We start from the raw sequence: 15,342 nt of genomic DNA on the forward strand, positions 1-15,342 counted from the left end.
GATTAGACTGTAATGAGGTAGGGCTTAATGAATACTTACTTTTCTCTGACAGTCACACAAAAATTGCTACAGAAAAGCTATTTTACTTAATAGCAGTCAAGAGGTTTTTTTTTTAGTAAAAGCTTTATTTTTTTTGGCAGAGTAAAAAAGTGATGCTTCAGAAAAAAATAAATAAAACCCACTCCTGTTGGGATGCTTGTTATATCATACCTTATATGGTTCCCAAGTTTTAAAGAACTGTTAACTATACTGACAAATTCACTGCAGTACCAGTCTTGGCTTCACAGCTTACTTTTAGGTCTTATAGTGTAGCTAATTCTGTGTTAAGTTTATGGAAGATTATTATACTGAAGGTTTCTCTTAGTTAGTACTAAAAGACAATCTGAGAAAACATTTATGTTCTTACCTAAAAAATCTTAGGTCTTCATTTGCCTTTATATCCAACAACTGAGAATACTGTGGCCATCCTGTGTAGCAGGATGGCTTGTATCAACTGGCACATTCTTCAGCTGGAATTTTTTTAGGCAAACTTCTCAAGCTTACGTTTTCCATACATGCATTTTTAAATGCTGATTTAGAATTACTCTTGTGTATTTAAGCATATGGTAACTTCTCTAATAGGGTATTAATTGTTGATTTTAAACCCTGATGAATTAAAACATAAATTGTAAGGGTCATTTCTTTAGACTTCTTTAGATTTAAAAATGCTCTGGATGATGAATTGAAAGTGACATAAATTTTTCTCCTAGGTTTATTACAATTCATCAAAATAAGCTATTTTAATATGCAGTTATTCTGTTGTCCCTTTGTCCTGTTCTGATGGGTTTTTTTCTTTTTTAAGATTGCACTTCTAAACTTTTAGACATAGATTGTTTTCCCTCAGAGTGGATATTTCCTCTGCAACAAACCCTGTCCTAAAGACTAAACTGCAGACAAATGTTCTAATAGAAGAATAGTTCTTTTTTTTTTTTTTTTTTTCTTTTTTTGACAGTTTTACATCATCTGGTTCTTTTGAATCTCTGATCTTGTTGGTTTGCTTACCTGAGTCTTAGCTCTGTATCACATACAGTTGCATTGATGTCTACCAGTCAGATGTAAGAAGACTGTGAAACTGTAATTACAGTTCATCTCCCATCAGCAGACTGTTCTGAGCCTTTTCTGATCTTAAAGAAACATACTAACCAACAGTCTCCTGGTACTATAACAATGTGGGACTTTATGGATAAGTGTGCTGGGGCCCAAGCACTGTAGTTACATAAAGTTCATCAGCAAACAGCACAGTAGAAAAATAGAGGAAATCATGATTTTGAAATGATGAGGTAGGTGATGGCTTTTCCCACAGTTTTGTATTTTAGTAGTTCTGAGCGTAGCTACCTGAAATTCATGTTAACAAAAGCCCCTGAGATTCCAGAAGAGTAGTTGTTTAGGTCTGTGGTTATAGAGATGAGCTATATAGCAAGTATAAGATGTAGCGGGGTCACAGGGGTAATGTCACATCATTGTAGCCACCTTACACGGAACAGTACTTACAGCTCTGTAGAAGAGATTTCTGAAGCTCTGTGGAGTTCTTGCAGGTCCCACCAAGGAAAAAGGGAGAGGCATTTCCTGCAGTACATTCTTATGGGTCTGTTAGATGCATTACAAAATGGAAACGGTAAGATCTGTATGTGGAATTCACAGAGAGCTTCATTCTAAAGTTAAACCTGGTGATTTGACTGAGTACAGTTGCTTTGAAGGGAAGTGATAATTTATCCTAAACCAGTTCAATAATGTATGTGATAATGCACTTCAGTGCCTTGTGGACAAATAAAGAGATATGGGACAATGAATAAAATGAATATTCCCTGGTCTGGTGTTGGCATGATGTGGCTATGACAAAAGACAACACTTTGTTTGCCCCTTGTTAGGATTGTATTTTCAGGAAAGTATTAAAGTCGTTACACCGTAATGAGACTGCAGTTATTCTGATCTAGATGTCTGCATTTAGGAAAGATCAGTTTAACTGAATCAGGAGATGGACTGTTAGAAAGATAAAGAGAATGGAGAACTTGTTTTTGAGATGATATTAAGAACAGCATAGCCCGTTTAGTGCAGCAAAACAAAGGATAAGAGGATACGGTTATGCATGCATCAGAGTGTAAAGCAGAAAGAAAAAGAAAGTTTGAGCATGAGAGGTGGCTTCTTAATTAAGCCAATGAGAGCTGTAATGTCTGCAACAGCCATAATAGAGGCAACGGGGCAAAATTTTTAACTGGATTTGTGATGAATTTTAAGACAGATCTCTATAATTTTATGGAAGGGTTTACGTTAAACATTGATAGAGATAAAGACCAGGCATAATTTTCTGAGTTTTTTTCCAAAGAATATGTAATAAAAGCTGAAACAAGAAAGCGTGAAATTTTTTTTTTACGCTTTTTGATTGATTCTGATGCAGGTAGTGTACAATTCATGTTACTTTGCCTGTTTTCTTGGAAGTGTTGAATGCCTCTGTTGTAGTTTATATTCCACTGCATAGTCTCTGCTTCTGCACAGATAGGGCTATAGCTGTGGTTCCAAATGGAACTGCCAAAATCATGCATTTAATTCTGGCTTTTAGTGAATTATTCTTGATTGGCTCTGAATATTAAAGTTATATGACATAATAGTATCTTATTATATAGTATACACACACACACACATATATATATATGAATATTGTGCAGAATTACTCCTGCTGGAATTTAGTCTATCAGTGATGCTTGCCTCTCTCTTATTTGTATGTAATTTTTTTTGTGAAGGTTACAGAGTTGCTCCAAAAGCTAATTTGCAGTCCTTTTGTTTTGTCATCTATTGAGAGAGCTCAAGCAGGCAAAAATACCAGCTTCAATTCACCCTGAGTGTCTTCTTTCCGAGTATGCTACCAAAATGTGGCATTTTGACTTAGGAGTGTTGAAACACTTCACTGAGTTTGAGAATTTAAAAAATGAACTGTTTCAGTATTTCAGATATTTCAAATGAAATGTTTCAATATTTGTGTTTAGAACATTCAGAACTTCTGACTATGTGAAAAATTTAGATGATTGAGCTCATTGTCTTAGGCTGGAACAAAATTTTGAAATGTGGGAAAACTGTGGTGGGAAAAAGCTACTGTTTTTATAGGTCAATTTTCAAGTAAGTTATGATGTATACCTCCTTCCCCCCCCCTTAAATAATAAACTTTTCCTTCTGCATAAGTAAAACGTGTGTGGATATGTTAGGCATAGCCAAACTATAAAATTTTCTATAGTTTTTCATTTTCTATTCCAGACCAAAAAAGAAACTGGAAGACACTCCTAACAGAAGGCAGCACGTAGCTTTTTAATTATGTTTGGATATGCATGAGATTAACAATGCCAATGAACTAGCAATTAAAGACTCTAGGTTCTACATCATATCTGCTGTTTTATCGTCTAGCATCACATTTGGATGTTCCTTTGGGGAAACTATGCCTTAGGGTAGCTTCAGAAAAGCCAGGATTGTAGTAAAAGTATGCAGTAAATTGCAGCATGCCATTTGGTGTCTAATGGTACTATGCTGGGAACAAATGATTTCCTAGTGTTCACTGTTGAATTTTTTGCCTGGATTTCTGAGAAAACTAGGTATATGGGATCCCATTGGCCTTCTCCCCAACTCTTACGTGTAGTAACTTTTGAAGCCAGCTTTGGTCAATTTTTGTATGGTGTATAGGTCTCAAACATTACATTCCTGTAAGGTTTCATCAAGATAAGCTGCCACATAGATGGGTAAATCCCTATTATTATTCTTACCAAGGGAAATGCTGTAGGGCAGCACTCCCCCATGGGGAATCTAGAGAGAGCTGGGAGAGAGACACTAAGAACCTAGAAAACATCATTTGGAGCTTGTAGTTTTTAGAAACGGGTAGTTTCAAACAGGGGACATATCTGGAGGAGGTGTTACTGGTTCTGCTACTCCAGGAGCTACCTGTTGGTATATCTTCATATAATAGATATTATACACACTCTTACCCTTGAGGATATGCAGCATAGCTAATTCTGTGCCAGATACCCTGGGTTGACTGAGCACTTTTTTGTGATTTTGGGGCTGTTAGAGTTGGGAATAGGATGTTATGATGCAGCTACTGTTCACCATCCTCACTAGAGAACCCTTGTTGAGGGATCCCACTGGTATTAAGGGCAGTAGAGGACTGGGCTGAAGGAAGATGGTAATGTGGTGAAATGTTTTCTTCAAGTCCCTTCAGTAAGGCATCTGAGCAGTGATTTATAGTTGGAAATACTTGTTTCCCCCTTTTTACTCCCAATAGGTGGATTTGAGCATGTGCTTGTAATTATGTTTTTGAATGTGAAGATATGTGGCAGTTAGGCAGAAATACCTTGGAGCTACCCATGAGGTAGGTTGGAAGTGTTAGGTGTTATGACAAGGCTTTGTTAGGACCGTGAAGCAACTGTGAAGTCTCACCAGTCAGTGTACAAATGTTTGAGACTGTCATCACCCTGAAGCATTAAGATGCTTTGTCATTTGGATGTGCTGCAGGGCTACTCAGGAGCAGTGCAGTGGGTTTAGCTCTGTGCATGTATCCCTGGCAGTATGAAAGCAAGGCTGTATGACCAGTGAAACTGCTGTATGAATACACTCCAGCTATGCAGCTTGTCTTTAATGGTGGCTGTGAGTACGCTGGGATTTCCTGACTTTTCCCAGAGTTAGAAGGATGACACTGTGCACCACTGATTTGCCAGTGCTCCTGCCAGTCTCTCTGTGGAGAATTGTTGCAAATACAATTCTTGTTTTCCTTTCAAGCTTAGATGAGACCAAAGCTGCTAGGCACCGCTACACACAGGTAGTTTTTTCTCAGATTACATGATTATTTCACTAGAAAGGCTGCTGGGGAGTTCCATTTGTATCCTAGAGTACGGCACTTCCAATGGACCTGGGCAGAGTATTTGTTTAATCCTATAACCCCAGTTGTTCAACATTGTCCCAGTATTTTCTAGGGAAGAAAACTGGACTGTGTTGCCTGTGAGCAATGCATTTATTTATTGTGAAGTAGCTGTTCTGTTTTTAGTGGGTCATGTACACAAAATGTACAGCAGTTCCTCATCAGAGGGACTTTTGGAAAGGGTCATCAAGCCTTGTGTTCAGCTGGTCTCTTCTTTAGAAACAACAGTTATTTAATACATGTTCTTAAAAATGTCTACTTGGTCCCACATTAGGACAGAAAGAGACAGCAGAGACAGCAGATAATTTGCAACCTTTGTTTAACAAGTCTATGTATTTGTGTAATGACCCATAAGGCTCCATAGAGCTATGTAGCTGTCTGTGAGCTCTCCAGTCTCTTTGAAGGGGTAGAGCAGAAGTATTACAGGCTGAACACCAGTGTGACTGATCCATAGGTTAATTACAATTTTAATCTTTCTCTACACATATGAATCTCCCCTCCTGCACAGATTTGTCACAAAAATTATGTGCTTTTACACAAAGTCTTGCTGTGACCCTGCTTGGTGTGTGCAGTTTCAGGTCATGCTGTTTCAAAAAAATACAGTAGGAGTAGAAAAGGAACAAAGGCAGCCCTGAGAATGATATCAAATAGGAGTGGATTTCATGTGAAGAGAGATGGATTAGACTAGAATAATTCCAGTAGGAGAAGAGGTGAGTGAGAGAGAATGAATAAGAGAGCGTGAGAGAATGAGCAAGAGAGACTGACAGCGGAAGATATGATGTAAAATGGCTTGGAGAAGGCGGACAAGGAAAGATTGCCCTGTAATTCTTGTAACAGAACTGAAACACACTAAGAAATTATAAAACAATTGCTATAAAGAAGTAGTCTTTAAAATGCAATATTGATTCATAAAATTCATTGTTGTAGCTGCCAAAAATATAACAAAATTGTTTAAAAATAAGTGTTTAGACAAACTGATTAAAGTCCAGGAAGACTTAGAAACAAGTTACAATGGAGGCTGGTGGAAAAAGCCCAGTGAACACAATGGGAGCTATTAGTTTTGTACTTCTTCTAAGTGTTTGCTTTGGGCCATTTCCAGGGACAAAGTGCTAAGTCAAATGGGTTCCCACTTTTACCAGTAGCAGTGCATTTATGTACCAAGCAGTCTTGGCACAAATGAATAGTGGTGTGAATATACAAATTTAATTCAGCAGTAATGGTGCAACTAAAATATTTTGTCTGATGATTAGTAACCTTGTAAATAAAATAATTCTGCAGGCTATTTAATAAAGGTTGTTTTTCCATCAGTTTTGAATCTGTTGTCTATGGGTATGTGGCTGGCTCATGCATACATCAATATATGCAGATTTCATGGCTGGATGTTCAGCTGATATTGAGGTTATGGATCAGTTGATTGGATACAGCACTAAATATATTGGTGTAATAGGAATAACAGAGTGAGACTTTGGAAATCTGGTTAGTAAATTGCAGCTCAGAATCATACAAACAGTGATTCTGTTCCATTGTATTTTTGTGACAGTGATGTACCTTGCTTCTTCCTGCTTAGCATACCGCTAACCAGAGTCAGTGCCCTGATTTTGTGAACAGTACAGAGGAGCAGCTCCCTTGCTGCAATGGAAAAATATTGATGTTCTCAGTATAGAGCAGGGGTCCTCAAACTACGGCCCGTGGGCTGGATATGGCCCTGCAGGGTCCTCAGTCTGGCCCCCGGTATTTACAGACCCCCCCGCCCCCCCCCGCCGGGGGTTGGGGGGGGAAACCAAGCAGCCGCAGATGGCTGCCTGCCACTGCATCCGCGCGCCGGCCCCTTGGTTAAAAAGTTTGAGGACCCCTGGTTTAGAGGTTCTTGAAGCCATGAAAAAATGGTGTCAGCCTTAGGGCATGAAGAAGATGACGTGCAGGCTGCCCAGGGTCATTTGGCATCTGTTGTGCTGGTACAGAGTGGGAACCCAATTTATTTCCCCGTCTGAGCTTCCATTAGCTTTGGATACTGTTACTATTTTTTTTTTTTTTAATCCAACCTGTGGCAGGCAGTGACCTGGTGCAAGTCACTGCTTTGAGGCTAAAGCAAATTGATTTTAATTTTGCCTTTCATTCAAGGAAAAGGTTAGGTATTAATTTTGAAGATTAATATAGGGTTGAGGCTTAAATAAAATTAATCTTATTACATTTCTAGCAATGTTTCAGTGCATATCTCCATTCCCCTGCTCTCTTCTGTCCATTCAACAAAGTCTTCAAATCCATTTGTTGCCTGGTTAAAATATTCTTGTAACATCTGCAGGTTCTTCTTATTCTGTTTTACTGTATGCACATCTGAGCACGTGACTGAGTATTGCTTGCTGGGTGTGATTTAAATACAGTATTTGGCCACTTTTGGTTGCCCCTTTGTTACTGATCCTCTTCCAAACACGGAGACTAAATAAAAAGCCTCTTCTGTTGCAGGAAGGGAGAGACTTTTCACTGAATTCAGTGGCTGGTCAGGTCCCGAGCACCTGCTCATGGCTTGGCAATTTTGTAGGAGGTAGGCTTTGATTTATGCCAGTCTTATGCTGGAGTCCATAGGAAGGTGAGACTGGAGCACACGTCTTTGCACCATAGAGTGGCTGCTGCAATGTAGAGGAAGAACAGTGGGGTTTTTAATGACACCTGACCCCTTACAATGGGTGTAAGAAGAGATATGGGACATTATGTCCTCTTTCCTCCCTGCTTCTAATTCCAAAACCCTTAACCCTTGTGCTATACCAGGACCAAGCTCAGTCGTGTCTGAGCTTATCAGTGAATGACTTTGTTCAAAACAGGCTGAAATGTGTTTGCTAAAATCCACATCAGTGTTTTTGGAATTAAATTGCCTTTCTAGAATGGTGCTTTTACCCTTGTGTGGTGTCCTTGCTCATCCTCAGCTTTTGCTGTGGAAGCTGGTAGCACATCAGCTGCCCAGCATTTGTGGGTAAGCAAGAACACACCTGGCCTTACTAATGACTACTCAGTGCCACTTAAAGACTGATCAGAGGTGAGAGCTGTATTTACAAAGCAAAAATTGCATTAGTCTGAAACACAGAATGCAGTTGCAATGAAACCTCAGTCAGAAGGCAATTCTCAGCATATTATGATCCCAGGACCAAAAGTGATACCCATAATAGTTTGCTTACTCACCACTGGCACCTGACTCATTAGCTGTCCCATGACTGACCCTTTTAAGTATCTTTCTGTCTGCCTTCTGCTTCTGTGAGGACGTCTGCCTGACCAGCTAGATGCCCAGCTGCTACCCAAACCTCTTTCAGCAGAAGAGATTAGAAATTGGCAGTGCTGAACACAGATCTCGTCACGGGATCCTTGGTAATAGGTGTTAGCTGGGCTGGGATCAAAGTCTTTTCTTCTCCATTAGGCAACAACCACATTGCTAACATGCCATCAAGGAAATGGTAAGCTCAGCCTCTGCAGGAATGATTTCTGGTGATCATTATATTCTATCACATATAAAGCCAAGCTGGTTTGAGGGTGTAGGCCATCACCCAAATTAAAGCAGCCTTTACGGACAGTGATGTGAAATACATGAGGCAAAAATGAAACTGTTTAAGATTTGCTGGGGTTTTGTCCCCCTCATTAGCACATTTTACTGCAAGGAGAGAAATTAAAGATTATTGCCTCTGGCTCCAAGTTTTACTTCTGACTCTCTTTGTTTATGTATTTTGTCTTATGAAGTGTTAGCCTTACAAAAAAAAAATGGAAACACCTATGTTCTGTTCCCACAAGGCAGTGTGGCATACAGTAGTAATGAAATTTTTTCGCAGTTGAAGATCTGAAATGCTTTTAAAATTTGGCCTGACAGACTAACTCAAAACGTTGTATTTCCCTTTCATTTGAGGATTTTTTTTCTTTTTCAGAGAAATTGTTAAAAAAAAAAGGTTGATACATGGAAAAAGCATTTTGCAAGGCCGTGATGCTTTTCAATTGAAAATTCCTGCAGAAACCCTTCCATGAATTTATAGGAACCTTAGTCTGGTCCTAGCTATAACAGCTAATTAATCTTGGAATAAATATAGCATGAATACTCTATAGTACTATAGAGATGAGGCACTATTATTAATTATTAATAGTCAATGCTGTAAAGCTGAAAGATAAGTACTCAGGGGAAAATCTTTCCTAAAACTTAACTTGAAATATGCAAACAAATATAAGGGTGACTATCTTCAGAAGTACTGACAATGACTAGGTGTTTATCTTCCCCTGACACTCAGAATGCATTAAGCACCTAATTGCTGTGTCTTTGAAAATCACAAATTACAAAGCAACTGCTCAGTTTTCTGGAAGATTCAGCTGAATTGCCTGTATGTTCACAATATTCCACCAACAGAAGGTCACCACAGAAATCTGAGCTTATAAAAACTGCCTGTCAGCATATTGACCTCCAAGTGAAAGTGTAGACTGCTTAATTGCTCAGTGTCTTTTCAATCCATTTTTAACCCATGAAAGTCAGGTCTTAGTGAAATGTGTTTGCTTTTGGATGTGTTAGTTAAATCTGCATTCCTGGGGGTTTGGTGCACTGCATGGGGGATTTTCATCCATGTTTCCTCTTTCTCATTATTCATATGGTAGATTAGAAGGGTTTCATATTTGAAAATTGGCTTTTTTTTTTTTACCTCTGACTTTTTGTTAGCATAGGTAATTGACTTTTTCAAACATCTGTACACGCTGACCTGGTCCTTGCTAATATTTCAGCTTGGCCTTTCAAAAAGGAATACCAGACAAGTTCTGTTCTGCTCCTGTGGGATGAAAATAGTGAGATACCTCCTCACGCTCAGTTCCCAGGGAACAGTACAGCATGGCTTACTGTCCAAGTTCTCCTTCGCTGTCTGAATCTTCACCTTGGACTGCCTAGATCCTGGTGGAGGTGGGGTAGGTGTGTGAGGATGTTAAGGAAAGCAAAATTGCGTATCTGTGTGTCTTGACTGGTTTCCTGTCTGTGAGTTCATTCTGAATTATGTATCTATAAAGTACTGCAGATGGTACCAAATGTCTTAAATTGCCTTACTTTTTTTATGAACAACCCTTACCCCCCATTACTCAGAGCAAAATGTATAAATAATGTATCTGTGTGATCTAAAAAAGAATGAAATGAGCTAGATATTTCTGGTAAGTTGGTGAAACAGTCATTGCTTTCTCACTTGTTTCTTTCTTTCCCTCAAAATAGGAGATACTGGGGAGAGGAAACAGGTGAAGAAATAGTGTGGGATTGTTTTTGTTGTTGTTTGAAGTTTTGGTTTTTTGTTTTGTTTGTCTTTTGAGTACTAGGGTTCCAATCAGTCTCTTAGTGATAATTGAACTTCAAAAAGAAATGCACAGTAGTGCTTATCTCCAATATTGCTGTAAACTAGATGCAGGAATTTCTGAGCAGCCATAGCATATAAGCTGCAGATATTTGAAAATGTTCTTTCCGGTTTGTTTTGTTGTAAATTGTTTCAGAAAATTAATTCTAAGTTACCCCTGATTTTGATTGAAATCTTGAGATGTCATTTTTAAAATAATTTTCTGTCACTTCCTAACAATACCTACAAAGTATCTTCCCCTTGCCTTCCTCTGTAGTAGAATTCCTACAAGTTATGAGGAAAAATAGTAGCTGCTGTAGGATATTTTAAGTATGACGTATGTTTTAAGAAATGCTAGTTTTTTGTTTTGCAGTAGATCATAGGGGTTTAGAGCTAGAATGAAAAGGGTTAATAAACGAAACCCCTTGGTGCAAGGCCTCGCAGTGTTGATTGAGCTTATTAAAGCTGAGTACTATGCTTTTTGACCAGCTGCTTCTGCAGCACAAATCTTATTTTAGCATGGAGATTTTTTGCTTACAGGAAAGATGCTGTTGGCTGTGGTCAGAAGTGGGCCTTGAATATCAGCATGTTCTTTTGTCAATCAAAACGTCCTACTGACAGTTCAGCTACTGTTACCAGGGGATGTGCTAAGGGTCTTAACTAAAATGTTAGCCTACCTTTTCATTATGGTAGCATCTGAGTTTCTTTTCCAGGAGAATTAATAAATGAAAGTTTTCCTGCGATAGCAGTCTTTCCCTAGAAATTTATACATCAGCTGGTAGGCTCTGTTGTGCATTGACTGTCCATAGCATAAACATTTAATGGAAAAGAACACTTTTTTCCCTTCAGATCTTTAGTTCTTGCTAGAAGAGAACACTGAGGGTGCTGACTGAGAATACAGTATTTACACATGCTTTAGTTACAAAAACTGTAGAAGACAGCATTAATGATCGGATTGTGTTAATATTTCTGAATACTCTATCCTATGTCCAGTATAATTCTTCTGGGGAAAAATGGCTGAAAGTGTAAGACTAAAACACCTGCTGTGAATTAATTTCTAGAGCCTGTCTCCTTTAAATTGGTCTTGGTCTTTGAATTATTTGTCTTTTTTTTTTGTCTCAACTACATCTTATAAGCAGTGGTAAAATATCAAGTATGCTTATACAGTGCAATTTCAGTATTATAACACTGTGGAGGTGCTTTTTCGAGTTTATGTATGTCTCAGTGAAACAATAATCCTACTTCCTGTTTTTGGTACCACGTACATCTACAAGGATATTGTTGTCTGCTGTGATCCATATTAACCTGTGCTCTCTGCTTTGCTTTTCTAGCACTGGCTTGAGCTCAACAAGTCCATCTTCAAGCAAATGAAATGTAAGTGTTGAGAGCTTTTGTTTTTAAGCTGCTTTGGAAATGCTGAAAGGTTCTCCTGTGCTTCCATGCAGTAATTTAAAATATGCTTCATTTGTTTGTTGGTGCAAATAGGCCCTTCGTGTGCCATCTGGACTCCTAAAAACTCCATGCTACACTCATTTCACTGTCTCACAGTGCTCTGCACATCAAGAGCTTTAGTTTACTGCTTCAGGCTAGAGCCCGAGGCCAGCTGATGTGTGTGGGGTGGCAGATCTGGTGGGAAGACCTGTATGTTCTGGCTCTTATTTTCAGGCAGATGCAATCATCCACTGGGAGATGGCAATAAAATATGGAGTGTGGCAATCTGCTTCTGAGTCTTTCTGGTTTGCTTTCTTTCTGCTGCCCCCTGCTTCCTGACAATGCAGTGCATTGATTTCAGATCAGTCTTACAGTCCAGCAAACTCAAGTGCTGTGGGTTATGTGGTGAGCTCCTGCCACAGGCAAGTGGAAAATTACAGTCATCATTTCAAAAAGACTCCTCAAAATAGGAATGTATTATTTTAATTTTCTTTTTGAAATTTTATGGTCTGGCTCATCCTTTCCAATGGGCCAACTGTGAAGACTTCTTCAGGAAATGGAACTATTTTGGTGCTCAGGTTTATATCCGGCAGTGGAAGAGAGCCGTTACTTGGCAGTTCTGAGACTTGACTGAGGTCACTGGGAGTTGTGTCTTGTTTGATAAAAGATGTTGCCTATTTTTAGTTTACAAAATTAAATATAATTTTATTCACATACCCTTCATATGCAGCCATTTTCTATTTTAAGCATAAGGTGTCTTTTGTATGGGAAATAATGTATTTGTTTTAAAATGTGATGAGGCTTAAGAGATTGTCTAATACCTAAAAACAGTAGTCCTGGGTGCTAGCAGGACTACATGGAATACTTCAATAAATTCTTCCATTAATGCAGTAATAGTATATGTTGCAACACGTTCATGCATGTGTATATAAGCATGCACACATGTACCTAGCATATTCAGTGTGAACTGTTTATATCTAGTGTTTAGCTAACCAGAGTGTTATCTGATAAAAAATAAGTTCAAGAATGTCAAGCTAAAACTAACTTGTGCTCCTCTGCAGTGCCAGTGAAAGAAGAAACAAGGGACAAGAATTTTTTTGAGAAAGTGAAAATATTCTGGAACTCTGCTGGCAGATATGCTCAGAATTTTTTCACTTACTCAAAAAAATTCTACCTGTGTATAGATGTTGCCTAGATGTGATCGATGGTACTCTATAAATTCCATAGACGTAGTGATGTGATGGTCTCATCAGAGAACTTGTGTGCCTTTTGGGGTAGAATCCTAATAAAATCTCTGAAGACCGAAAAATTAATGCATAGAAAAAAAGCAAAATAAAATGCAGCTAGTACGAAGTTATTTATCATAGTGAAAAGGTCTACAACAACAGCAAAACAGAATGAGACACAAACAAAGGAGTTTTGTTATCAACCTTAGATTTAGGACAGAAGTGCAATTGAACTATGTGATTGGTTTTTCATGAGCAGCTTCAGTTTAATAGTAGTGTAACTTTATCTTTTGTCACAGATGCACAGATGAAGGATTTTAGCTGCTACAGTAACCCTTTAAGGAAATAAAACAAGGAAATATATATATATATTCTATACATGTGTAGAATCCACGTAGATTATGCATAAATAGATCTTTTGCTCCCACAGGTTTCAAGGACACTTTTGTAAGCATTTCACATCAGAAACCTCCTGATTTATTTTTCTATAATATGCTATATTAATGTCAAATACTAAGCAATTTCTAAAGGCACACAGGTTAATTTGTATTTTATCTAAAAATACTCAGTTTACTATTAAAAAGTTTAGACTCAGAAGGAATTACCAATATTCATTTGAAAAGCATCCCAGTTTCAGGTGACACAAGTGAGGACTGAAATTAATAGGAGCTGTAAAGTGCTTCTTTCCATAACTGAAGCCATGAAGTGACTGGTTAATAGAACATGCATTATGTATATATGACTTCTGGGAGAAATGGTGGCAGAAAGCTCTTCACAGAGACTGCATTGGATGGAGGCTGCCTTTTTTTCTTTGACACTAAGGAATTCAGAAGACAGTGAAATGATCTGTTTTGTAAGAATGGACTTTAATTTCCCCTGATGCAGGAGTTGGCTGTATTATTACTAATGATTCAAAGTGCTCTAAATTCAGTTAAATGCTCAGATTTACATAGGAATACAGAGGACTTGCATACATGCAGCAGAATTTGAAAAATGCTGCTTGCTTGATCTCAGCTACCATTTGTGGGGAACTTCATTTTTTCCCCAGCAACACTAACAAGCTTTTCAGTGTATTTATTCGTGCAGCTCAGTATTACAAATATTCAGAGCAGAAAAGGAATGTCTGGGAGTAGTGTTCTAATACAAATTTCAGTAGGTGCTAGATTTCATGGGCCTCAGTAGTACGTGAATCATTCAGGCATAATCCCTCTATATAGTCAGGTTTTACAGCAATCAGAATTTGGCAGCTGTGTTTCTGTCAGTGGGACAGAATGTTGTATGTTTGAAGCTCTGAAGTCTGCATAGGTTCTTGTGTGATGTGCTACCATTTTAATTTCTTTAGTTAGCTTTCACAAAGATTGCTTTAAGTTCATATTTAGTACTACTGGGATATGACAGAAGGCATCTTCCAAAATATTTTATATTTTGTCTTATTACATATGAAACCGTATTAAAATGTGTTCTGGTGCAACACAAGAAGGAGGAAGGCATGGCATCTTTTATTCTCTCGGCATCTACCTTTGCATTTACTGTCTTCACTGAAATGTTTGTGTCATAAGATGATGTGTAAAGTCTAGGTCTGTGTCTCAGCCATTTTTCCACTAATTTTGCCTGAGAGGGGAAATTTTAGTCTCTAGAAATGCCCTGTACCACTGCCAGTCTTGTACTGGTTGAAGCCAGCTGGTGGCCAGTGATCCGTAGCTGTGAGCACCATGCTTCAAATAATGTGTTGAAAAACTCTCTGGGAGGTTGCCTAAGGTAGCTGCATCATCTTTGTGGTTCTTTTAAAACTATTTTTTTCTGTTCTTTTGTGGTTGTTGTTTTGTTTTGGGTTTTTTGGTTTGTTTGTTTTTTTCCGTACACAGTTATTTTCTCCCAGATGCTGCCAGTAAAGTTCTCCATTTGGCCATCCTACATGTTTTTACTTATTTTCTGTCTAGGAATGTCTTGGTGTAAATCCTACTGGGCACATCAGTACTAATGTTAAAGTACAGAACAGCGTTTTCCCATGCACTTTCATTCCCTTTTTTCTCCAATTTTAAAGGTTATTCTGTATAAGTATACAGCTATCCTGTAACTTGCTTGTGGGAAATATCCAACTGTATGTGTTCTGTTCTTGATTACAGTGGAACAGAATCAGTTCTGTTGCTGTTATGTGCAGGAGTTCAAAATTTACATGTTTTTCTTGCTGCCTTGCATCTCAGATGATCTAAGAGAGTAATGCAGAAAGGATGGTTTCCTGTGTCAGTCCATTGAAATTTGTTAAGTTAATTTCATTAATCTCTAATGCTGTCATAAAATATGAAAGGAGAAGGAACAAACTAGGGGAAGCAAGAACCCAGGTGCAGAGATGGGTTGTGCAAAACTTTCTAAAGATTCTTAAATCTCAACAAACTTACCATCAGTTTTCATGTCTCAGCACAAA

General features: G+C 38.3%; 1 protein-coding gene across 1 annotated transcript in view; it reads left to right on the forward strand.

Moving 5' to 3' along the window:
* FRMD3 (FERM domain containing 3) overlaps positions 1–15,342 on the forward strand; it is a 138,468-nt gene that overhangs the window by 65,789 nt on the left and 57,337 nt on the right. The window contains exon 3 of the mRNA XM_040580567.1: positions 11,592–11,634. Within this exon, the coding sequence (XP_040436501.1) occupies positions 11,592–11,634 (43 nt within the window). The remainder of the gene's footprint in view (positions 1–11,591; positions 11,635–15,342) is intronic.

This window comes from Falco naumanni, chromosome Z, assembly GCF_017639655.2.
Source record: "Falco naumanni isolate bFalNau1 chromosome Z, bFalNau1.pat, whole genome shotgun sequence".
NCBI lineage: Eukaryota > Metazoa > Chordata > Aves > Falconiformes > Falconidae > Falco > Falco naumanni.